General features: G+C 55.8%; 1 protein-coding gene across 3 annotated transcripts in view; it reads right to left on the reverse strand.

Moving 5' to 3' along the window:
* Nucleotides 1-23684, reverse strand: part of NRG2 (neuregulin 2) — a 210345-nt gene that overhangs the window by 4731 nt on the left and 181930 nt on the right. Inside the window, exons 4-10 of one of the 3 annotated variants that reach the window (XM_058279687.1) lie at nucleotides 21095-21215; nucleotides 14571-14629; nucleotides 9881-9904; nucleotides 6007-6109; nucleotides 3618-3741; nucleotides 3161-3288; nucleotides 2117-2344 (exon numbers count right to left, since the gene is read on the reverse strand). In XM_058279687.1, coding sequence (XP_058135670.1) covers nucleotides 2117-2344; nucleotides 3161-3288; nucleotides 3618-3741; nucleotides 6007-6109; nucleotides 9881-9904; nucleotides 14571-14629; nucleotides 21095-21215 — 787 coding nt within the window. Of the gene's footprint in view, nucleotides 1-2116; nucleotides 2345-3160; nucleotides 3289-3617; nucleotides 3742-6006; nucleotides 6110-9880; nucleotides 9905-14570; nucleotides 14630-15005; nucleotides 15083-21094; nucleotides 21216-23684 lie in introns of all 3 variants that reach the window. The other 2 variants (XM_058279691.1, XM_058279689.1) reach the window with 2 other exon arrangements.

Raw genomic sequence — 23684 nt, forward strand, 5'->3', positions numbered from 1 at the left:
AATTTTGTAATGTAAGACCCTTAACTTATTCCCATACTACACATGAGGAAGCCAAGACTCAGAACATTTAAGTGGCTTACTCAAGGTGCATACAGTGAGGAGGTGGTAGAGCAGAGATTTGAACTGCACCGGGCAGGTACCAGGACATATACTGTCTAATTCCAGAATCAATTGGCCCCCACTCAGATACTCACTGTCCCTGCAGGGACAACTCATCCCACGACCTGATAGCTTCAGTGGGGGAAATTGTCCCTCTTATATTGAAGCCAAAAGCTGCCTGAGGGAAGTGACTGCTCACGGTCCCAAGCAGGGTCTTCAACCCAGTACTGATAGTCACCAGGACCCCACTGAAGCATCTCTGCCTGGGGCTAAAGACCCCCAGTTCCTTCAAAAGTTTGTCCTTGCTAATATCTGTCTGGGCCCTCCGCATCTGTCCCTTTTCTTTCTCCACACCCCCTCTAGTGAGCCCATCAGCCTCCTGCCCAACCACCGTCCACCTCAGGGGACCACCCACCTCCATGTGTTGCTTCCAAACTGCGGAGTCCGCCACCTCACTGCTCTCTCGAACCAGTCGTGTCCCCATCACTTTCTCTCCGAATCACCTGACTCTTTGCACACACAGATCCAGTATCCACCAAGTCCTACCCATTCTCTCTCCTTGCACTCGCCTTGCCCCCAACCTATCCCAGGTCCATCTGCATCACCCACCCCGGGGTCTCTCCTCCTCTAGGCCAGTCCCTAGGTAGTTCCTAAAGCAGTCTTTCTAAGTCACAGTTCCTGAAGAGGCCCTTCTTACCTATCCAGCCCGGTCAGAGCCCAGGGCCCTTGCCCATCTACCTGGCCCCAGCCTACCTGTTCAGGGCCAGCTCCACTGCTCTCCACAGCCCACCATGCTCCAGCCACCTCACCTCACCAGCCGTTTCTTGAGTGCCTCTTTTGGAACAGCTCAAGCTGTTCCTGAGCTTGGAATGCTTTTCTTCCCCATCTCTCTACCTCTCCTTTTCTTACCCACCCACCAATAACAGTGCTGTTGTTGTGGTTGACAACAATAGCTACACCTAGTTAGCACAAGCTGCAGGCCAGGGGCAAGACTAAGAACTTTCTGCACGCAACTTCAGGTGAACTTCATGATAAGCAGGCTTGATCGGGATTGTTAGCCCTGTTCTACAGCCTAGGGAATGAAGGCACAGAGGGGACTAACCTGCCCAGGATCACAAAGTTAGAAGGGGGCAGCTGCCCAGAACTTGCAGTCAGACTAGGTCTCTCTCACTTACTGTGACGCCCTGTGCTTAATGAACACTTTCCATGGAAAGCCAGGAGCTCCAGTGGCATGCGTTGGTGGTTGGAAGCGCCTCTGGTGGAGCATCTCTGGCTCCCCAGGCAGGCCTGCTTAGCCCTGGGCCTGGCCTGGAGCAGGCAGAGCTGAGTAGAACATCTGCTCCTCTCCCTGCCTCTGCTCTCCTGCAACAAACTCTAGTTGCCAAGGGCCACTCTAGGGCTGAGCAAGGGTGGGGAACACCCCCATCCCACCCCTGTGCCCACTCTGTCCCCATGGCTTGGAGCCAGGGAAGAAGGGAAGTTTCCAGGTTCCTACTGCATCCATTGAGACAGCACCTTGAAACGTGGGGCCTTCTTGCTCATGTTCCCAGGGCCTGAGGTCATTCTTGCTTCATGCCCACCTTGCACTGGTTAGCTTCCTCACCTCCCACCCCTCATCTGTGTGATCTTTCTGTTCCCGATGGGACATGGGGCTTCTAGGTGGCACCAGGATAGGGCAACCTTTTGTCTGTTTTTGATATTCCACTGAAATGATTAATAATGTCCCCTGTACTCTGAAACGTGTCAGTAGGACAATTAAATTATATTGTCATTCCCCACCGAGGTCCACTGGCTGGCCATAATCCTGGCCATCCTTAACAGGCTGAGGACCCTGCGTAGATCATTGAACCTCTGTGGGACCTTGCATAGATCACTGAACCTCTATGGGACCTTGTTTGTCCACCTGAATAATGGGCACGAGTCTCTAAAGTGTCTCTAAGGTGCCCTTGGGGTCAGCCCTGGATTAGTGGTGCCAGCTTTCTGGTCTAAGTGGGCAAGTCACAGGGTAAGAACTGACCTCTCGCTGTGTGGTGAGTCACGCAGGGAGTCTATGGAGTCATGGTAGGGGGGCACGGCCGCCCTGCGCCGCTCCTCCAGGCTGTAGGCGGCCGCCCGCCGCGCCCGGGCCTCCACGCACGCTGGGCTGTTACACTTGCTGGTACCCACTGATGACAGCATGATGCCTGACTGGGAGTCGGAGGTCAGGCTCTCGGAACGCTCCAGGCTCCACGTGTGGCTCTCGTGCCTGGGGAAGCCGGGCGGGGGCAAGGTGAGGGGCCGGCCAGGGGCAGGGCAGCCCAGCAGGCTGGGTCCATGGCCACCCCTCCCCAGATCCTCCCTGCATCTCAGGCTCCCTCGACTCATTGCCCTTCTCCGCTCTGGGCTGGCCTGTAGGATCACGAATGCCCCACCTCGATACTGGGAGGAGGGCTCAGGGCCCATGGACGGGGGAGCAGCAATGTCAGAGGCCTCTTCCTTTCCTCCCTCCAACCCACCTCCCCTTAGCCTTGCCGCAGGCCCCCCTGTCTGGGGCCTTACCCCCCGTGGTTCTTAGTCATCTATCTGAAAGAGCCCAGCCCCAGTGACCAATTTGTGGGGGCCCTGCCTATTCCTGGCTAAGCCTGGGGAAAAAAGGGTTAGCCATGTTCTTTCTTGAGCTATGTAAACCTTTGTGCTTGTGTGGACAGGCCTCCCCACCTCTAGAGAGAAGAAGGTGAAGGGGGACTATGATTCATATGGGCAAGCTCAGGAGAGGGAATCAAATCACTCTGGCAGTCTGGATGTTTGAATGAGGAGGCGCTTTACACCAGGTAAAGGGGGGGTCAAAACAAAACCAAGTGGAGAGGTGGCAGGTAAATGATGCAGTTATTCCTCTGCGGCTGATTTATACCAAGTCCCCTCCATCCTCCCACAGCCGCTCCAAGGAAGCCTTGATACAGACCCCCGCCTGGCTGGGGCTTTGCGTGTGTACACAGGCAGGTGTGTGAGTGTGTGTGTGTGCTTATGTGTGGCTGTGCCTAGGGGAGTCTGTAAGTGCTGAGTGGGCCTTGGGGGTGCCCACCTGTGGCTGGAGGTGGGCGTGGCTGTGGAGCAGTGGTGAGAAGGAGAACAGGAGTGGCTCCCAGAGAAGGTGGTCTCAGTTTCCCTCCGGATGACGTGGTCTGTGGCTGGCACGTTCTTGGAGATATACTGGGACAGACAGAGAGGGCGTTAGTGATCGGCAACAGAGCCGGCCCTCCCTCCTGTGTGGACAGGGAAGTATGAGCACTAAGCTCCAGGCTGGGGGTTGGGGGGCTTTGCAGGGGGAGTCCACTGGACAAAAAGTGACTGGATGTTGGAGCAGCGATGGCCCCAGCAAATCTGCCCCCCCATCTTTCTTTAAGGAAGTGGGCAAAGCGAGGCCTAGCAGGCAAGGCTACCATGGGATGGGCAGGCTGCTGCCTGGGGCCATCCTGGTAGAGGCACAAGGAGGCTGGCTGCCCAGCAAGTGCTCAGGAGAACCCGCGCACACCACTTACATCTGCCATCTGGATCTCCTCAGGGTCCAGCCGGGGGTGGCTGGGCCCATTGGCCAAGCTCCGGTTCTGGTGGGCTGGACACATGTTCTGTCGGAGATGGTTGTGCATCTGCTTCCGTTGTTTTCTGCGCAGGAGGAGGGTGGGTTAGCCTGGCATGCACACCCCCCCCCCATACAATGTCTGAACTTCCCCAGTTGTCCCCCCAGGGAAACCTCCCTTTCCTTGCCTGGGGCTGCCGTGGCTGTCTACTGCTGCTGCCCCTCCCTGTGCTCCAGCTTCCCTCAGCCAGGACCCCTCCCATCTGCCCCCTACGCCACACCTGAGGACCTGAGTGAGGTGGTAAAGAGCTTTGGCTCTGGCAGGAGAGTAGAACTCCACTATTTTCCAGCTGTGTAACCTTGGGCACATCGATGAAGCTCCCCATGCTTCACTTTCCTCATCTGTAAAATGGGTCCAGGATTAAAAGTATCTAAAATATTGAAGCGTAGCGCTGGCTCATGCATTCACTCATTCATTCCCTTGGTAGTCACAGAGCTTTTACTATGTGCCAGACACTGGTTTGGGCATTGGGTGTAGAGCAGGGAAGAAGACAGACAAGGTCCCTTCCCTCTTGGAGCTTGTAGGCCAGTAATGGAGCCAGCTGATAAACACATAAACAAATAAATGAATAAAGATATTTTCAGTAAAGTGCTATGAAGAAAATAAAACAGGGTGCTCTGGTTAGGGAGTCACTGCTTGTGGGGCTACTTCGTGTGGGCACATATTAAGTGCTCAATGCACTTGATTTATAATAAACCTAATCACATCACTCCCAGTTTAAAACCCTTCACTGGTTCTCAGCATCCCCTTTTCTCTTTCCAGTTCTCCTCGTTCATTGCCCATCCGCCCCCCCCACACCTGGTTTGCTCCACTCACGGAGGGCGCGTTTCTAATCCCACTGTACTCCACCCTCTCTGGCCTCTGGGCCTTTGCACATACTGTTCCGTCTACCTGGCATATGCTTTCTCCTCCTTTCCACCTGCTAACTCCTGCTCATCTCTCAGGCCTCAACCTAAGTGCTACTTCCTCAGGGAAAACCTTTCCTTCCCCCATTCAAAGTGAGGAACCCCTGAAATGTGCCCTGTCACCCTGGACCTCTTGCTCAGAGCCCTGGACATGCTGGTAGGCACTTGGCTATCTGCCTGGCAGGGCCTGGTGTTCAGCAGGCATTGAATGGATGCTTGTTGAAGAAATGCGTAAATGCAGAGGGAGTCAGCAGGACAGGGGGCTTGCTTTTTCTCCAGTTCTTGGCCTCAGTTTGCCCACATGAGTCCAATCTCCTTCTCTGGACCCCCTGGTCTCCGACCCCCTCCATGCTTCTCCTCTGGTCTTGGACTCATCTAGGACAAGGTTGGTGGGACCCTAGGTCCCACAGAAAGGGGCAGCAGGTGCAGAAGTCCAACCCAGGGCCTTAGCCCCCAAAGTGGCAGCTATTCCAGCTCCTTGCTCTCCAGATATGAACAGACATGCCTACACTGCTTCACTCTATAACCTTCATCGCTCCCTATCATTTGCGGAATGAACCCAGACAACCTAGCCTGGCATTCAAGGTCCTATGCCGCCATCTGGGCCCCAGCTGTCTTTTTCAGCGTATGTCCCTTTTTTTTGCTCCAACTAGTAGAGGCTCATGCTCAGGGAACAAAGCTGACCCTTTCCTGTGTTGTCTGTTGGCTTGCACTACTCTTCCTGAACTGCCTAGCCAGCTCCCCTTCCTGGCCATTTGCTCTTCTTGCCCCAAAGTTGTGCCCCCACCTCTCCTAGAGGTGGCTCGGCTTCACCTTCTCTGTGCTCATGCCTGGACCACTCCCGGGGGTGGGTAGGCAGTGCCTTTTGAGGTCTCTCTTACTCCCTGGGAATGTAGCCTTCCTCTCTGTGCACCCCTACCCTCTGGCCCAAGTGCCCTGACAGAGCAGGTCCTTCAGGAGCCTTGGGGTCAGCTGAAGCTTCTGCTCGGGTCCTCACGGTGTCTTTTGAGGTGCAGCATCCTAGGATCATTTCCATTTTACAGATGAGGACACTGGCCTCAGAGAGGTTCATCAACTTGCTCAGGGTCACTTGGGAAATAGCAGAGCTGGATTTGAACCCAGGTCTTCTTCTCCCAAAGCCTGTGCTCCTAGCCAATTTTTGTTCAGTTCTCTGGGGTCCACCCCCCCCACCCCCCTTCTGCTCCTGCTTCTTGGTCCAGCCCTTTGGCCTCACACCCAACTGCAGAAGTCCCTGAAGGGTAGCTGGCATGTGGGGCGCTGAGGTCAGGCACGGTGGGTGGGGGAGGAGAGCCTGTCCCACAGAAACACTCCTGGGGGCCCAGCTCCTCACTTGGCCTGCCCCGGCCTGTGGGCCTGACACTCACTTGGTCTTGCAGTAGGCCACCACGCAGACGATGCCCACGACCAGCAGAGCCACGCAGATGCCAGTGATAGTGAGGACCCTCTTCTGGTACAGCTCCTCGGCTTCTGCGGAGGCAGCGTGGATGTGAGGGCAGGGCAGGAGGCCGACCCGCAGGCTCCCTCAAGCTCAGGTGCTGCCCGCCTCCGGCCCGCTCCTGCATTGCCTTCCGCTTCCCGCCCCCATCCTTACCCACCCATGGATCTGGCCACATGCAGCTACCACTGGGTTCCTCTTCCCAAACCCCACGTCCTGGCCAGAGGGCATGAGTGGAAATGCGCGGGGGTGGGGGGAAAGGATGGAGGTGAGGCTCCCCAGGCCAGCTTGGAGGTGAACCTGGCCTGACCCGCAACCCTACCCTGCTCCACTATGGCCCAAAGAACCTTGGGGGGTGGGGGATGTTGTGCCTCATAAACATGTAGACCCTGAGTCAAGGCCGGGCTCGGCCACCTCAGCTTCCCCAAGGTGAAGGGCAGCTTGTTCTGGGCTGGATATCAGACCCAGAGGCTGGACTCAGGAGGGATGCCAGGGCCGGGAGCGGGGGCAGAGCTGACCAGGCCCGTGGCGGTGGTGGGAGAAAGGCCTTTGTTTATACCTGCAGCCCGGCCCATGCCGGCCCTTGCTGTCTCTGCCTGGGAGAAGCCCAGTGGCCGCACAGCCCACCTGGCTCCCAAGGCAGCCCCTGCACGCCAGGAACAGCCACCACCCCTTTCTGGAACTGAAGAAGTCTGAGCGTCAGAGCCCACAGAAAGGCCAGCCTGTCCTCTCTGCAGGCCTACTGCTTGGTGGGGCCAGCCCTACCCTTCGAGAAAGAGAAAGCCAAGGAAGAAAAGGAAGAGGTGTAGCACTAGTCACAGCCAAGGCTTTCAGTCCAGAGACCCCACCCCTGTCCCCACCCACACCTGCTGGCCGGCCTGTCCACGCTGTCCCCTCCCCTGGCTCAGGGCTAAGTGGAGGCTGCACCTCACGTCCTCGGTGAAGCCTTGGGAAATGTCACTGACCTCTGGGGCCGGCAGCACCTCTTGTGGCAAACACCCAGGGGTACAAAGCCTCCAGGCACGCAGACATTGATAACTATGACACACAAGGCGACAAACCCTTCACCAAGAGACACGCCCATGCCAGAGGAGAGCTGCGCGTGCGCGCACACACAGGATTCACCACTCGCTCCGGTAACAGGCACACAGATGCACGCGCTCTTGTCCACCCACACACGATCATGTGGAGTCTTAAACAAGTGAAGCCCCATCCCACATCCCCACCTCTCAGCCCTGTGGTCCGTGGTTCTACTCCGGTTCTGTCCCCCACAGACCCTCCACGCCCCCAGGCCGGCCTCTGTCCCATCACTCCTCTGAGGCCACTCTGGTCATGTTTACTGACAACTGCCCTGTGTCTGAGCCCCGTGCTCATCCCCGCCCCCCCAGCCGACTTGCTCCGCCTGGGGCGCGCTGCCCTGGGCTTGTGGATGTCTACTCCCTCCGGGGTCCCTCCTACTTCAGTGGCTGCCCTTTGTCTCAGTTGCTGCTTCTTCCTCTTCTACCTGTGCTGGGAACAGCAGGGCTCTCGGGCCTCTTTCTTTTCTCCCTGAGCCCTCTTTCTCTCAGTGATCTCATCCATCTGTATGCAGGTGATTCTCACATTTATATCTCCTGCTCTGACTTTTTCCTGAGCTCCAGACCTATGCCATGGAGGGCAGGGCCAACAGAGGCACTGACTCCCACCCTCTTTCCAAATAGACTCCGCTCGTCTTCCTCTTCCTTAGTGGCAGCGTCACCTTTCCTATCCTCAGACCCAAACCCTGGGAATCACTCTTGATCACGTCCTTTCTTCCACCTACCCTGATAGCTGATCCACCTGCAAGTCCTCTCCCCCCGCCTTCCATATAGATCCTGAATCTGACCACTTCTTACTATTCCCACCTTAGCCCTCGAGGCTCTCACGCCCCCTCTGGATGACTGCAGCAGTTTGCTAACTGGTCTCTCTGCTTCCATTCCTGCCTGCATCCTCCAGTTTATTGTTTTATTTCAATAAATACAAGCTAAATTTATTTACAACCATAAATTGGATCATTTTACCCCCTTGCTTAAAAATTCACAGATGGTTTCCTGTTGCAATCAGAATAAAACCCAAAGCTTTACCATGGCCGAGGAGGCCCCAGGGCAGCTGGCCCTGCCTTCCTTTAGGATCTGACCTTGTCGTCTTCTCCGCCAGGTTCACGGTGCTCCAATTCACTGGCAGTCTTTGCATCACTGAGCATGGCAAGCCTACCCCAATCATGTGATCGTTACACCAGATATGATCCCTGCCACTTCCTCCAGTTGTTTGCAGGGCTGGCTACTTGTCATCAGGTTCTAGTCCAAATGTCATTTCATCGGAAAAGCTTTCCCTGGCCTCTTAGCTGAGGGAGCTCCCTACCGGCCCGCAGGCACTAGCCACTCCTCGGCTTTGTTTTCTATAGGGCACTTATCACCACCTGGTCTTCCCTGTTGGTTGTCTGTCTCACGCCTGTAGAAGGTGAGCCCCATGTGGGCAGGGTCTCTGTGTGCTAGAGGCCCAGAGTCTAGTGTTCAATAGGTATTTGCTGAGTTGACGAATGGCTGCATATACAGACGCCTTCTAGACAGACATGTAACCACGTATCCTCACACACTCACAGTTCCAACTGCATTAATACTCGGTCCTTAACACGGAGATATTACATTGCCCCTCCATGCGCTCACATGCTAATACTATGGACACATTTTTACATGGTGCCACCCCACCCCAAATGTACAACCACACACTGCACCACCCATCCCACATGCTTTCAGATTCGCCCCTGCACACCCTCCAGCCACACGGAGGCCACATCGGCTCAGCCCCTCCACCCCGCCGCAGTCAGCAGACTGAGACACACACACATGTACACAGACTTCAGCTACATTTTCTATATCTACTGAGGACACCTGGTAAGGGCTAGGCAGTGGGGAACCTGCCACGAGAACAGCCTTTTTGTAACACAGCTTCTCCCCATGTCTGCGGTCCAACCCCACAGAAGCCGCGGCCCCTCTGAGCCCCTGCATCTCCCCATCTTACATCTGGACACTTGAGCACAAAGCCAGAGAGCTTGAAGACAGACCCCTCACGGTCCCTTCCAGCCCAAAGAGTCTTCCAGGGCCCAGAGGGCAGCTGGGCGAGGGAAGTAAGGTTCTGAGCTACGTGGCAGGGGTGCGGGTACCAGAGGTCAGCTCCACCCAGCCCCTTGCTCGTCTTGCCCGTGACACACACGACCCTTGTGGGGATGGATCATGGGAGTGGGGAGATCATGACAGCCTCAAGCAATGGCAAAGCCTGGCAGACACAGGGCAGGGGGCAGGGACAAACAGAGTTATCAGCCACCAGCTGGTGCAACATGAAAAGCAATGGGAAGGGATGTGGGGAAAGGAAAGAGGGTTAAAGTCCAATAGAAAGGGACACCTCTCTGCACAACTCTCCAAGCCCAGTTTCTGCACCTTCCAGACACTGGCTCTTAGAGGGTCTTATCTGGCAGCTCTCCTGAGAGCCCAGGGGGGCCCTCCCCTCTGAGGCCTCATAGCTCTCATCTCCCCACTGTGAGGAGGTGCTACTGTACACTGGGGGGCACAGCCCGGTTCCCAGGGTACACTGCTCTTGGTGAACTTCTCTTGCCTTCCCCCAGAACAACATGGTTTATGATAGGACAACTTAATGGGGCCAGAAGAGATTTCCAGAATGATCCCTTTTACACGTTTTTGAAAGGAAACAAAACGTTCAGCACACATGGTGTCAGAGGCTATGGTAAGGGGCTGTGTGGATGGTTCTGAGTGATAGAAGTTCCGTACCCTTTAATTCAAATCCAAGGTGTTCTGGCAGTGCAGAAGAGAGGAGGGTCAGAGAGGGACGGGGTGGAGGGAAAGAGACAGAGAGAGAAATGGTGGAGGGAGAGGGTGGGAAAGAGAGAGGGAGAGAGAGAGAAACGTTGGTCAGGGCTCTTCAGACACTGGGCAGCCAGCCTGTGAGGTGAAAGCAGGTTAGTGGTGCCCCTCCCGGCCTCCTGAGCTTCTCCCCATCCCCAAGAGCCCTGAGTGGGTGGAGAGAGGAAATGTTAGAATCAGCAGGCAGGGCGGGTTCTTTAGAGATGAGCTGTGAGGGTTAGTACCTGGTGGGGAGGCAGAGGCGCAAGAGTCAGTTGGCAAATGTCCCCAGGAGGAAAGGGTGAGTGGGATTGGGGTCTGTGGAACCCCCATTCTCCTCCTCCCAGCTCCAGTGCCAGCACCTGCAGCACCCTTCAGCCCCACCTGGAGACAGGTTGCTCAGGCCCTGGCTCACTCAGGGAGCCCTATTTGCTTGTCACATCCTTGTTGGGGCCTCTTTTTGCACCAGAACACACACTTCCTCTATCAGGATGAGGGTGTGGGCTTCCGGACTGGGCCCTGTCGCTGCGCTGCCCCACAGGCCCAGCCAGCCTGCCCATCTACTGGGCGCCTGCGCGGGGAGACTCAGGCCGTGGGGGGAGTGCTCTGGTGGAGCAGGGGTGGGACGGGGTGGACGGGCTTCTCCACTTGACACCTCCAACACCTTAGGAGCTGACAGGGGCTGGACTACGGGGTCTACTTGGGACTACTTTGCACTGCTTGGGAAAGCAAACTGCAACTCAGAGAAAGAGACAAGGGGATTTGCTTGTGAACACCTGTGCTCTTCAAGTGGGGGACCAATCACACTCTTTGGTGTGGAATCGTGTTGTCAATCTGTGATTTCAGGTCCTGCGAGGTAGACACCTGTGCCACTCAGGGATGGGAAGAAGGGCCTGGCCCCAGAGTCAGCTCTGCCACTCATCTGCTGTGCAACCCTGAGCGATACCCAACTGGTCTTGGCCTCATTCTCTTAATTTGTTAAAAGGGATCAGGCCTAGCCATGGGATCTCTGAGCGTTTGCAAACCTGGCTGTGCTTCAGAATCATCCAGACCAATGGGATAAGAATCTCCAGGGTGGGAACTCAGAAATCTCAGCCGTGCTTTTAAAAAGCTCACCTACCATTCAAATGTACAGCCAGGGCCTGTCTGCAGGCCTTGAGTACCAGTTTGACCCCTAATTTGCTGTGTAGATATGGGCAAGTCATAGTCTTTGTTTCCTCATCTGTCAAAAGCGCCTGAAGACAGAGAAAGATGTGTGCAGGCCCAGAAAGCAGGAGGCTCAGCACTGGTGCAAGGGCCCTGCCTGCCTGGATTTGCCCACTCTATGGCCTCTCCCTCTGCACAGTAAGCTCTGGCTAGAGCCACGGGAGGTGGAACTATGTTCTCAAGTTCCTGTTTCCTGCGGAGGAGGAAATTGACCAGAAGTCCTGTACATTATCCATCCCTGGATCTCTCCTCTACTTCCCAGTGGGGATTCCAGTGGTTCTGAACTTGAAAAAACAACAGGTGAGTAGATGGTAGCTCTGACTGAAAGTGCCAAGAGGAAGATCCTAGGGCTTAGACCCCACAGTTCCACGCAGATGCCGCACCAATGAAGCCCTTCCAAACATGAACGCTTCTGTGCACTGCTGTTAAACCTGAGGTTGGGGAGTAACTTTGAATTTCTGTGGCCCCAGGGACCCTCCAGGCAGCTCAAGAGAGCACCCACCATTTGGAAACCTGGTCATTCTCCCCTGTGAGGGTGTGAACAGGCCAGCTTGATCACAGTTTCGGGGATGCCAGGAGGACAGTGGCTCTTAGAGCTGGTCTGGGCCTCACTGTTGGACAAGGTGGTTATATTAGAAAGAACAGCTGGGACCCAGTAGTTCTAGGACATTTTCTCAAGGTCACCCAGCAGAAGGGAGACTGGAGGCCAGGTTTCCCGTCTCTTGGTGCTAAGCCTGGAATACTCCTGCCCATCGACTGGGTCTCTGGGCAGGCCTCACTGGCTATTCCTGAGATCACTGACCATCTGGAGAAGTAAGCAGAGTCCCGAAGTACTTTAAGAGTTTTCTTCTGTGTCACTTCTCTGGGAATCAAGCTTCTGGAGCTCCTAGAGCTCCTGACTGGCCTCCCCTTTGAGTTAAAGGCCAGTGCTCTTTATAGGGAACCAGTAATGGCTGGGGTGACTGGTCACTGAGGGCTTAGCCCACTTCTCTCTCACTGGGAAGCATGGAGCTGGATTCTGGGGGACTGCAGCTATGTCTGCCCCAGCAAAGAAAACCCTCTCCCACTTGCTATGCTCATTGGCTGTCACTCAGGGTCAGGGTGGTACCCTTGAGTCCCTGGCAGGTCCTACTGGGCAGACTTTTTCTTACTGACCAGCAACCCTGGCATTTTGATACTGGACTCCCAGCTGGGCCATCCCTACCAGACAATATACACATGCCTCCTCCTGGACATGTCCCATGACAAACAGTCACGGGGTGTCTGGACAAGGAGGGAGTGATGTGGGCCCCAGAGCACAAGCTTGCACATTCATGTGTATGTGCCTTTGCCTGGGAGAATAGAGAAGGGCCAGCTTGGGCTCCTGGGAAGCGGAGGAGTCAGTTGGTTACCAGGGGATGAAGGAGAAGCTTCAAAGTGCTATTCGGCTACAGGTTCGGTTCTCTTGGCCTCTGCAGAAGGTAACCTGGGCAAGATGCTGTCTGGGCAGGGTGGGGCGGTCAGAAACTTTGCTCAGCATGTGCTGGGAGGTAGCCGTAGGGGACTGCTGCTGCCATTCCTACTGCCACCCCACAGCAGCCGCAGCTGGGGGAGGCACCGGACAGCATTGCCCTGATGGCAGGCTCTCAGCTAAGCATCAGTTCCTTTCATGCTCACAGCAGTCCTATAGGTGTGAATGTTAATTATTCCCATTTTATAGATGAGAAAACAAATTCAGAGCAGTTAAATGAGGTCCCAGAACTAGTAAGCTCAGCAGCTGACATTTTTATTGGGGTCTATCTGAATCCAAAGCCTGGACACTTATGCCACCACTTTACACTGCCTTTTTCATAATCGTCTGATAGAGAAGTGTGTGCAGTGCTCACGGTGAAGGGGCTTGAAGACTATAAATCCCTCACAAAATGATAACAGTAATAATAACGACCCCACTAGGCACCACTTAGCCGACTGCCCCCTCCAGGGGCCCCTCCTGCTCCACAGTCCTTCACAGGGCTGGGTCTGACCCTACAGTTCTTCCTGGAGCCTGGACTCTGGAGAATTCTGTGGGGCCACCGCCTTGTCCACAGGCTCTGCCCTTCCCGCATGGCCTTCCTCCCTGGCCAGGCTGCTTTCACTGGACAGAGGGGCTGGGGGGAGTGCTGCTTCCCATGCCCTGCCAAGATGGCTAGCCAGTTGGGCTGAGCGGCCCCTGCCCCGCTGGGGACTCTACTCCCTTCTCTGAGGTTTACCTCCCAGGCACCTGTGTGGAAGGAGAATTTATGGAACTTTGTGCTGTAGTCTGAGGAAGACGGGCAAGGCTCATTTCTCAACCCCAGCTCCCAAACCCCCAAACCTCTGGTTCCCAAGGGCGACTGGAATGGGCCCCTGGCTCCACTCCCACTGCCCAGCCACCATCACAAAACTCTGGTTCCTAACTCCTCAGGGGCCCTGGTTATCCTCCCTGGACAGGAGGAGGGGAAGGGGGCTGGGGTGGGCCGGCAGGCACCTAGTCTGTTCTGTGGTGCTCTGTGGCGTGGGACCCCCAAGGACCAGCCTTGCAGGCCTACAGACTCCTGGGCCCCAAATGGGGTCCAGGGCCGCCAGGGGCTTTTTGCTCTGCTCCACCCTCACTTGAGGGTGCTTGAGGGAACTGTCCCCAGGCCCACAATTACGGCCTCATCCTTGGGCAGCAGGGCTCACATTTCTTCAGAGAACTGGGCAAACCAGAAAGCTCCCACCTCAGAAGTGGGAGAAAGTCCTGGATGGGGATTCAGGACCAGAGAGGTCCTGGAGGGAGTCATCCCAGTCCCCTGATTCCTCTTTCCCTGTCTCTGAGCATCTGCAGCAATCCTCGACCCCCACCCTATCTTGCAGTCACATAAATGAATGCCTTCAGTCACTGGCACCCATGGAAACCATTATCCTGGGTCTTGCTCTCCCTCAAAACACCCCCACTGCCAAAACAAAACAAATGCTGGCCACACTGGAAGACAGACTTCCCAAGAACTCCTCTCTCTCTCGCTCAAACACACTGACCAGCACACGCATGTGAAAGCTCACTGCCCGGCAGCCTGACACCCTCAAACAGGCCTTTGGAGGCAGGTGAGGGCCCTGCGAGTGCTTCTTCCCACTCTGGCCAGGCTGCTTGCCCCTGCAAGGAGTGAAAAGGCCCGAGTGTGGCACTGGGTGGCTGCAGAGGGCATTCAGCATCACTGTGCCCAGATGGGACGGCCAGCGTGTGGAGGGGGATGTGGCAGGGGGTGTGTCAGTCTCCTCTGCACAGACTTCGGGTGATCAGGAGGACTGCCAGGAGCCCAGGACACCCTCGTACTCCCCACCCCCACCCCAGTCTCCTTAAGTAAGGCCCCACCCCTCCCGCAGGGGGAGACTGTCAGTCACCAGGGAAGAGAAGAAATAGAAGAAAGAGACATACTGGAGAAGTTGACCATTGCGAACTGCTGACACCTGTCCCCGGTGTATCCCACAGGACACCTACCAAAAGAAAGAAAACCAGAAAGAGAGAGCCAGGATAGCAAGACAAAGGCATAGCAACACCCCGGCATGGGCTCCTGCCAATGCCAGCTGGGTTCCTTGCCACCGTTACCATTTGTACTGGCCTCGCCACTTTGCCCCTTACCTGCAGCCCTGAACTTTAAACCCAAGGATTAGGCCAAAAATGAAAAACAAAGCAAAACAAAACAAAACAAAAGAACTAACAAACCAAAATACAAAAAAGAAAAAGAGAAACAAAACAAAACAGCCAAAGATCAAAACAACCAACACCCCTGGCCCTACGTCCTACATTGGGGGTACTGCACCCGGAAGCTTTCTAAGGAGCGGGGACTTGTGTTTGTATCTTCAAACATACTTTGCTTAGGATCTGGCATGTACAATCGCAAAGGCAGTTTCTCCAAACATCTCTGTCCGAAGAATCCGTTTGGACATCTGGAGAAGGAAAAGGGGAAAAATCACAGAACAAACTGGCATCATCCGCGAGGCTAAGGTTAGAAATCAAAGTGCACAGTGATGAATGAGAAAAATCAAGTCAGGCATTTGGGGGTCACACTTGTAGCTGAAGGGGCTGGAGTCGGGGCTGGGTGGAGGGCTCTGATTTCTCATTTAAAAATCTCTCTCATAGATGTGACTCCGTGGGTGGTGGGGAGGGTGGGGCAGGGAGGAGGATGATTTAGGGAAGTAGGGTGGGGGCGGGGGCGGGAAATGGGACGTTATTGACTGGCTGTCCTAATGATCGTTGAGACTTTCCTCCTTACCTGCCTGGTGCTCCCTGAAGCCAGAACTCTAGCCCCTCATCCCAGGCAATCAGCTGGCTGGGTGCTGGGAGCCCTGAGAAATACCAAGGCCCTGGGAGCCACTCCTCAGTCCTTCCCCAGTGATTCTCTCCAGGGCCCTTGGCAGGTGCTTGCATCCATGAAACAGCCCCCAAAAAGCTCAAAGGAGACTTCTGGAATGCTGTTCCCAGACTGTGTGCCCATGACAAAAGTGACTTTGGAGATGTTTGATCTGTCCTCTCAAAGAGGGTTCCGTGGCCAAATAAGTTTAGGAAATCCATTCCCAGGGCTCAAAATGTGCATTAACATGTGAAAGGCTATGAAAAGGTTTGTAGACAAACTTTCAAACTTTCTAGCATTTCCCCAACTCATTTGACCATGGAAGTAGTTTTTTGAGGAACTCTTGTAGAACACACTTTGGGGAAGGCTGCCCTAGTAAACTTAGTGATAAAGTGTGGGAGGTTGCAGAGGAACCAGAATTACCAGCATCCCAAAGCTAATCTTCCTGAGGCCAGCGGCACAGTCTCTGACCTCAGGTAACAAGAGCCCCAGTGGGTGCCAGAGTAGGCTCCCTGGGGGATGCTGGAAGCCTGATCCATGTTAGGGGCCTACTGGCTGCCTGGGAAACCCTGCCCTGTCCCTATGACCTGCTCCTCCTTCACTGCTTCTCTCTGGCCTGGAGCTCCTTTTCCCATCTTGGCTCCCTTGTAGTTCCAAAGTACCACCCACTCCCATCTCCCTGATCTTGTCCTTATCCCCAAGGCATGCTTTCTTCTGCTCTGTAGCTGACATCCTTCCCCTCAAAGGAGTCTCAAGGTCTTGCAGATTTCTGGGAGCCATGCCCAGCCCTGCACTCTCTTCTGAACCCCAGCAAGGCCAGGTACTTTAGGAAAGACTGATAGATAGGGTCAGACCAACCCTTCTCCTTCACCAACATCAGTCTACTCAAAGATGGGTCTGTGTGCCTCTGCTGCTTCTTCCTTAGGAAATCAAGTAAGCCCATCATTCTTAAGGGTTCTGCCAATATCTGCTTCAACTTAGCTTACTGTTCAAAAACAATCAATCTAAACCTCCTCAAGAGGTGAGTGTACTCTGCCTCTTAGCATTCTAGAGTACACTAACAATCAGCAAGCCCCTTGGGCTTATAGTGAGTAGTGGCCTTGGCAGTGATAGTGCTCATGAAAACCCTGTGGCCCCAGATCCCATCTGGAGGAGTAGGGAATGGGAGTGGTGGGTAGGGAGTGAGTTGGGGTTTCTCTGGGTCATGATAGCATCTCCCTCAGGGGAGGCAGGAGCTGGTCCTTGTAGTGTGGGAGCGTTCGTGCAGGTGTGCCTAGCCAGTGGGGGTGGGGGTGGGGGTGCAGGGCTGGGAAGTGTGCCTTGGGAAGGCGGAGGGGGGTTGCTGTACACTCATCCCGGTGGGCAGGGAGGCTTGGAGGAGGGGGCTACCACCAGCCCCTTGTCAACACAGCCTTCTCTGCTTCCTGGCCCAGGTCCCCAGTCTTCAAAGTCCAGAAAAATGGAGTTAGTGACTAAGGCTTCCCAACCAACTCCAGCCAGGCTTGGCTCTTTTTCCTCAGCTCTCAGAAAATCATGTCTGTTTGGAATGGGAACTAGAGGGGAAGAAGTGGTTTTTCAAGCAGAAGCACATTTGGGATGGAGGATAAAGACCCAGGAAGTGGCCAGAATAACTCTTGGAGTCCACAAAGGAACAAGAAAGAGAGAATTTGGACTGTGCCCAGTGTCTGAGATCAGCCTAGCTCTTGAAGGCAGGGAAAACCTGTGTATGTCTGTATCAGGATGAGAGTGTGTGTGTGTAAGAGAGAGAGTGTGAGTGTGCAAGGGACAGGAGAGGACAAGGGGGCATTTATTCCCACTGCTGACAGCAGGGCTGCTCTCCCAAGCATCTTTTTTTTTTTTTTTTAATTTTTTTAAATTTTATTGACTTTGTAATAATTCTCCCAAGCATCTTGGAGACGGATGATAAGTATCAGACCCCCGAGTCTCTGTTTCCACATCCAGCCTGGACTGCCCCGACTGTATCCTCATTCTTTCATGGCCACTGAGTTGCACAACTCCAGGTGGCGCCACTGACATGGTGTGCAATACAAATAATGCTTCTTTGAGTCGTGCAGCATTATGGCCCTCACCTTCCTGCCCTGGGAAAGTGTGTTCCCTACCAGCCGAACAAGAGAAAGGGGACTGGGAGTGGGCAGCACAGGGAAGGAACGGATAGCCACGGCTGTTGTTCTCTTTGGGGAAGCCTTCTGGGGGGCTCCTGGACACTCCGGCCTCTCTCCTTAGCCCTGCTTGTTGAGGACCAGCTATGTTCAGGAGGCTGGGCTCTCTTCTAACCTCCACCCAAGACCAGCGTCAGCGGGTACAGGGCACATTAGCCTTTAAACCAGGAGAGGGGTCTGGACTCAGTGCGAGTGGGTGGCTGGTAGTTGGTGGGTCCCCACTCAAACGGGGATTGGTCGACCTGTTTCAGGGACACAGAGGACAGATTAAAAGGAGCAACAGGTTCCAGCCTTCCCAGCCCTTCCCACCAAGTCATCGGCTCTGATATGGGAAGGTCTGCCCCCAGGGCTGGAGAAGAGCAGGGGTGAGAGAGGGGGCATAGAGGAGAGCCCATGGGCTGAAGCTGGGGTGACGGAGAGGTCAGGACCTCTGCCTCCCTGTTTCCCCACCTCACCTCCCGGGCCTCAGTATCTCCTTTTGGTAGCCTGGGGATAATGCCATGTGTGCTGCCCTCACCCGGGGGAGGGGGGAGGATGAAGGATGAGAGTGTGCCCCCGGGCACTGAGAGTGAAGGGTCTCTGACCTCATGAGGGTGGGAGTGGAGATGTGGCGAGGATGAGCAGGCAGATGGACACAGGATGGGAGGATCACCTGGACATGGGGGCAGGGCAGGCGGAGGGGTGGAGGATGGGCTGATGGGGGAGGCATGCTGCTGGTATGTGCACAGGGCTGGAAAGAGAGTCTTGTTCTGTCATCATCCCCTGAACCAGTCCCCAAGAGTCACGCACCAACTGTGCTCCACAAAAACACGGAGAGAAGAGGAGAAAGCAGCAAGAGGAAGTGCAGAGGCCGGTGTCTGGCCCAGACAGGAGACAGTCACCTTGATTTGGACCCCCGTTTTCAAATCCCCCTGAGGTTTTTGTGGTTTTTTTTTTTTTTCTTTCTTTTTTAGACACAATTCAGTATCAGTGGCACTGTTTCTTTTGGCTCTGAATTCCAGAAAAACAGGAGTGCTTTCCAACACTCCCTGCAGGGCTCTGAACCAATACACAACAACAAGTGTAAGAAAACCAGGAAGGAAAACTGATTTTTATAGAAACTGGAATGAAACTGACCAGTCTAGTTTCATTATCCAAGCTAAGCGGAAATGCAAAAAAATCAAAATAAAAAGTAAACAAACAGCACAAATGGTAAGACGTGAGTTCCGTTTCCTAAATTCTTTCCTTTTTATTCCACTCAGGTGTCATCAGGATCTCCAAGAGGCCTGCCCCCCTTCCCTCCCAGCTCGCCCGCCCCCAGAATGGCCTCTGGGCTCTGCCCCGCGCCCCCCTGCCCACCCCTGCCCTTCTCCAGCACAGCCCTGAGGATCTGCCTTCCGGCACGGCTCACTGACCACAGTCCCTGCCGGGGCACCCCTTCTCCCCCGAGGGTTGACAAGGGGATCAGGGAAGTCCTGGCCGGGCCTGACCCGCTAGGGGTTGAGACAGGGAGGGTGGGGACTCTGGGTACCAAGTTCGAATTCCCAGCGGTGAACCCCAGGTGCCCTGGCGGGAAGGGAAACAGGACCCCGTTTTCACGCTGGCTCAGGCTCCTGCCCCTGCTCCTCTCACATGCAGCCAGGCAGGCCCTCCACGCGCAGGCCTGCGGGCAGGTCCTCTGGGAGCCCACGTGGCTCCTCACTCTCCTTCCTGCACTACCTCTACCACTGGGGTCCCAGGTGCCTCTTCAGCCCTGGCCCCTGTCCTGGAGGGGCCAAACCTTCCCTGCCCGGATCCAGGGGCTGCCTGCGGTGATCATGCTGGGTCCCTTCAAGGCCCAGGTTCCAGGGCCCAGGGAAGGCGGGAGGCCGGAGGCAGGGGTGGGGCGGGGCTCGAGGGGCAGGGCTGTAGGCCTGGGCTGTCCCTGTGAGGTGCTCGGGACTCTTGTGAGTTTCTAGCAGATGTGTTCCAAAGAGCTCAGAGCAGGTCAAGGCTGGACTTGCTCTTCAGGGTCTGTCAAACTCCTAGAGGCAGCAGGAGGGGAAGAAGGAGGGCCGGGTCTGGCTGAGAGCTCCCTGCAGCACCTGTTGTTGCCTGGAGACTTGGGGAGAAGGTGTGGGGAGGAGAAGACGATGGCAGCAGGTGGAGGTGGGGCCAGGGAGGGGGCTGGTAGGGGAGGCCAGTGGGGGGTGAGGGCCACGGCTGACCCTGGCAGGCCAGGCCTACCCACCCCAGCCCTGAAAGGGGAGTGGGAAGGGGACTCGGTCCTGCAGCATCATGTGACAGGGGGAGGGATCTTTCAAGGTCCCGGGCCCCTCCCCAGGCTCCCACACTCCTGGGAAGGGCCCAGAAAGGAAGTACAGATCTGCTTGGAGTGGGCGGCCAGGGGCAATAGCCTTCACCTGCCTGGGGCAAGAGCACCCAGGAGTGTGGAATCTGACCTTGTCTGTGAGGAGGACAATTGCCTCTGAATCTCCACTGACATTCTGGTGGCCTCAGCCCCAAAGCCTTGGGAATGGGGCAGCTTTGGCATCTTGCCAGCACCCTAGGCTTGGGCAGCTTTGAAAACCTGAAGTTGTTAACTAGCCTCTTCCTTCCCAAGATCTGGCCAGAACCTGGGCTGCCCTCACCCAGCAACCCCTCCCTCCTCAGTAACCCACCAGAGAACCTGTCAAAGGGGCCCTGTGGGTCCAGCTGCCCAGAAGATCTGGCCAGGCCTGAATAAGCCCTCCCTGGATGCCAAGTTCCCAACTGCCCTGTTTGCTAAGGGGAGGAGGTGGTTCTGAGCTCCTGGGAGACCCTGCTGCGGCAGGCCCACCAGCTGCAGAGAAGCCCAGACTTGAACCTCTCCTCAACCACCTCCTGCACTGGCCACATCCAAAGCGTGTGTTCAGGAAGCCCCCTCTTGGCACTGTCCCCTCATCCCATGGAGGGGGGCTAGGGAATGAAGGGGCACAGCAAGAGCCCTGGAGCCTGGGCTGTGCCTGGCCCTGGGGAATGCACTCTTGGAAATGTTCATAAAGAACAAAGTTTGGAGAGTGGCTGAGAGTTGGAAAGGGAAAGAGAGAGAGAGTGAAAGAGAGAGAGAGAGATAGAGAGATAGAGAGAGAGAGGAGAACAGAGGGAGAGAAGATGAGAGACTACCCAGTGCCTCCAAAGGACATAGACTAGCACCCCCATCTCCCTAAAGGGTATTCGTGAACAGATGGACATCGGGAGATGGGGTGGGTGGGTGCTGGGAAACTGGGCCTGCTGAAGCCTTTAGTCCCTTAGCTTCTACCTCCCTGTATTCCAGGGAGGGGCTAGGAAGGGGGACAACGTCCCTGTCTACAACCCTTGGGGGCCCCATGTCAGTGGCTTGGAGCCCACTTTTCCTCGAGCCCTCCACTTCTGCCCCAGCCTCTCCCACCCCACTCTTGACCCCATGCCCACCCGCACTGGTCACTTACTTGCAGGAGAGCTGGTTGATGCCCTCGATGTAGTAGCAGACACCTCCATTGACACAGTAGGATTTGGCTGTCTCGTTGCACTTCCGGGCATGTCCCGACCAGGATGACAGAGTGGTGCTCACTGGGGGTATGAGAGACACGTGCACTGACCCACGGGGACCACCTCTGGGCCCCAGGAAATACCTCCTTCATGGCTCTTCACGCCCCACCTCAAAGCCGAAGGCTCACCGGAGGCTGCAGGAATGACTGGGGAGGGAGGTCTGGTGGCCCTTGCCGTCACCAACAGGTAAAAGGGCAGCTGCCATGAGCGCCGACCCCTGCCCAGAGTGGTCCTGCACCACACTCTGGGGCAAACCTCCAAAGGCCAGGAGAAGTTTCTGGCAAAACACACCCTCCGCTGGGATAAGGGCCCATCTCTGCCCTGCCCCTCCCTGTCTTTCTGGGGCTCCACCACAAGTGGGTGAGATACTGATGGCTAATGTGGGGACACAAAGCACAGGGGCAGTGCAGGAGGAGACATCTACATTCGTCTGCGGTGCTTGGGCTCTCGGATAGACCAGGGAGTGGCTGGAGGGGCTGGGGTGGGGAGCAGGGCCTCAGGGGATGGGCTGCTGGGGACTGCCATTCTCTAAGGCCTGGGTGAGGGGCATCCCTAAGCTTCCTCTTTTCCCGTCTCCCAGGCCATTACACCCCACTTCCATAAGCACCCCTGGTCCTCTCCTACGCTGGGGAGCCCCCCACCTAGTCAGTTGTGGCCTCTGGAGGGAGCTTCCAGGTCTTGACTGCCCAAGCCATAAATCATGAGCTTCAGATTGCTTGGGAAGAGACAGGATGGGGGAGGGAGGGAGGAGGGGGAAAGCAGCTAGGATGTGAAAACTGGGCGAGCAAGACTGGGTTTTCAGGCTGTTAACCCAGACTACACACATACTATATCAGATTCATTTGATGAATGAAAATAGCTAAAGTTTTGCTCCCTCGTTGGGGGGACAGCATCCAGAAAGCTGGTTTCAAGTTAAAATTCTTTCCCAAAACATCAGTTTTCATGACCCCCTAAACTGCATATCCAGGTTGGGCAGTCAGAAATGGGTTCCTGCTTCTACCCTCAGTAGAATTGGGGAGCTCGGAGGGCCTCTCACTCCCACCCAGCAGCGGCCTCCTGATTGAGGCGGCTCACTCTGCCTTGGCTGGCCCTACCTCCTCAGGGGTACGGAGTCTGCCACCCTCCACAGTAGCTGGGGGGTGGCGAGAGGAGGAGGAGGAGGAGGAGAAGGAGGCCAGGCACTTGGCACCCTCGGTGTTTAGACATGTGGGGAGACAGATGGAGCGCGGGGGCCTGGGAGTGTATACACAGCGCTGCCTCTGTATATGTCTGAGGAGCTCGCTGATAAAAGCCAGCGGGCAGGGCCAGCTCCCACCTTCCCCTCCACATCATGCCTGCTGCTGAGCTGGCATCCGTGGCCTCACCCCTGCTGAGGTCTCCCTGCTAAGCTCACTCCCAAACCTGGCTGGGGCCTCCGTGCTGGCCGGGGGAGGAGGCCTCCGGCTGGTCCCTGCTCCACTCCTGGGTCAGTGAGACCCAGGGAACCAAGAAAGGGACAGAAAAGAGAAACAACTGAGGTGACCACGCCTGCAAATTGTAAAATCCCATTTGCTGGAGGTCTTGAGAGGTTATCCTGCCCTTTGGCTACACTGCAGAGGAGGGGTGAGGAAAGAGCAGTGCAGTGCCTGTCCAGAGTCCCAGTGTGTGCTGTGACAAAGCCTCTCACCAGCAGCCAGTCTCTCGTGGAGAAGCATGTCAGCACCAAGGCTCACCACAAGGGGATGGATGCAGACTCCACGTGGAGCCCAGGCCTGGGTTCCCGTGCCGGCCTTGGCTAGGCATGGAGAAATCTTGACCAAGACCTTCCAGGCCTGGCCAGGCTCCCTCTTCAGTCCCTGGAGGGCAGAGGCTGCCCACTGCTGTGCCTCAGTCGCTCGTTCCACCCAAGATGAGTGAGCAGGGAACAGAAAAGCGAGGATGCTGCAGTGGTGGGAACAGGACACAGTTGGGCCTGTCACATGCACCTGTCTGTTCATTGAAGCCTTAGGAGGCAGAGGACAATTCCTGGAGAAGGTGGGGCCCAAGCTGGGGTGCATCAAGCCTGGGCAGCCAGAACTATGCTGCCGTGGGGACCAGGCTGAGGCCCCAGCAAAGGCAAAAGGGAGAGCAATGGGGGAGCCTGTCCCAGAGGGAGTGGGGGAATGTGACTACATGCCTTTCCACTGCAGAAACAAGTACCTGAGGACACCCCTCTGTGATGGCTGGGCCTTCCTAAGTCAGCACAGCCCAAATCTGGCTGATGGGGAAGGCACACTCAAGATTTCCCCACTGAAGAGGCGCATTCACACTGTGTTCCAGCACATGTGGCCTCCCAAGGCAACAGGTCTCCACTTCCTTGGCGTATCTGTATTTCTCCCCTATGCCCTCCCACGTTTGGAGAAGTGAAGGTGTCACATGGGCTCTAAGTTGGAGAGTCTGGTTGCTCCCTTGACACCTTGGATGGTGATACTTGGATGGCTTGCAGCCACCCCAAACTCAACATCTCCAAAA

This window comes from Dasypus novemcinctus, chromosome 2 (genome assembly GCF_030445035.2).
Source record: "Dasypus novemcinctus isolate mDasNov1 chromosome 2, mDasNov1.1.hap2, whole genome shotgun sequence".
Classification (NCBI taxonomy): Eukaryota; Metazoa; Chordata; class Mammalia; order Cingulata; family Dasypodidae; genus Dasypus; species Dasypus novemcinctus.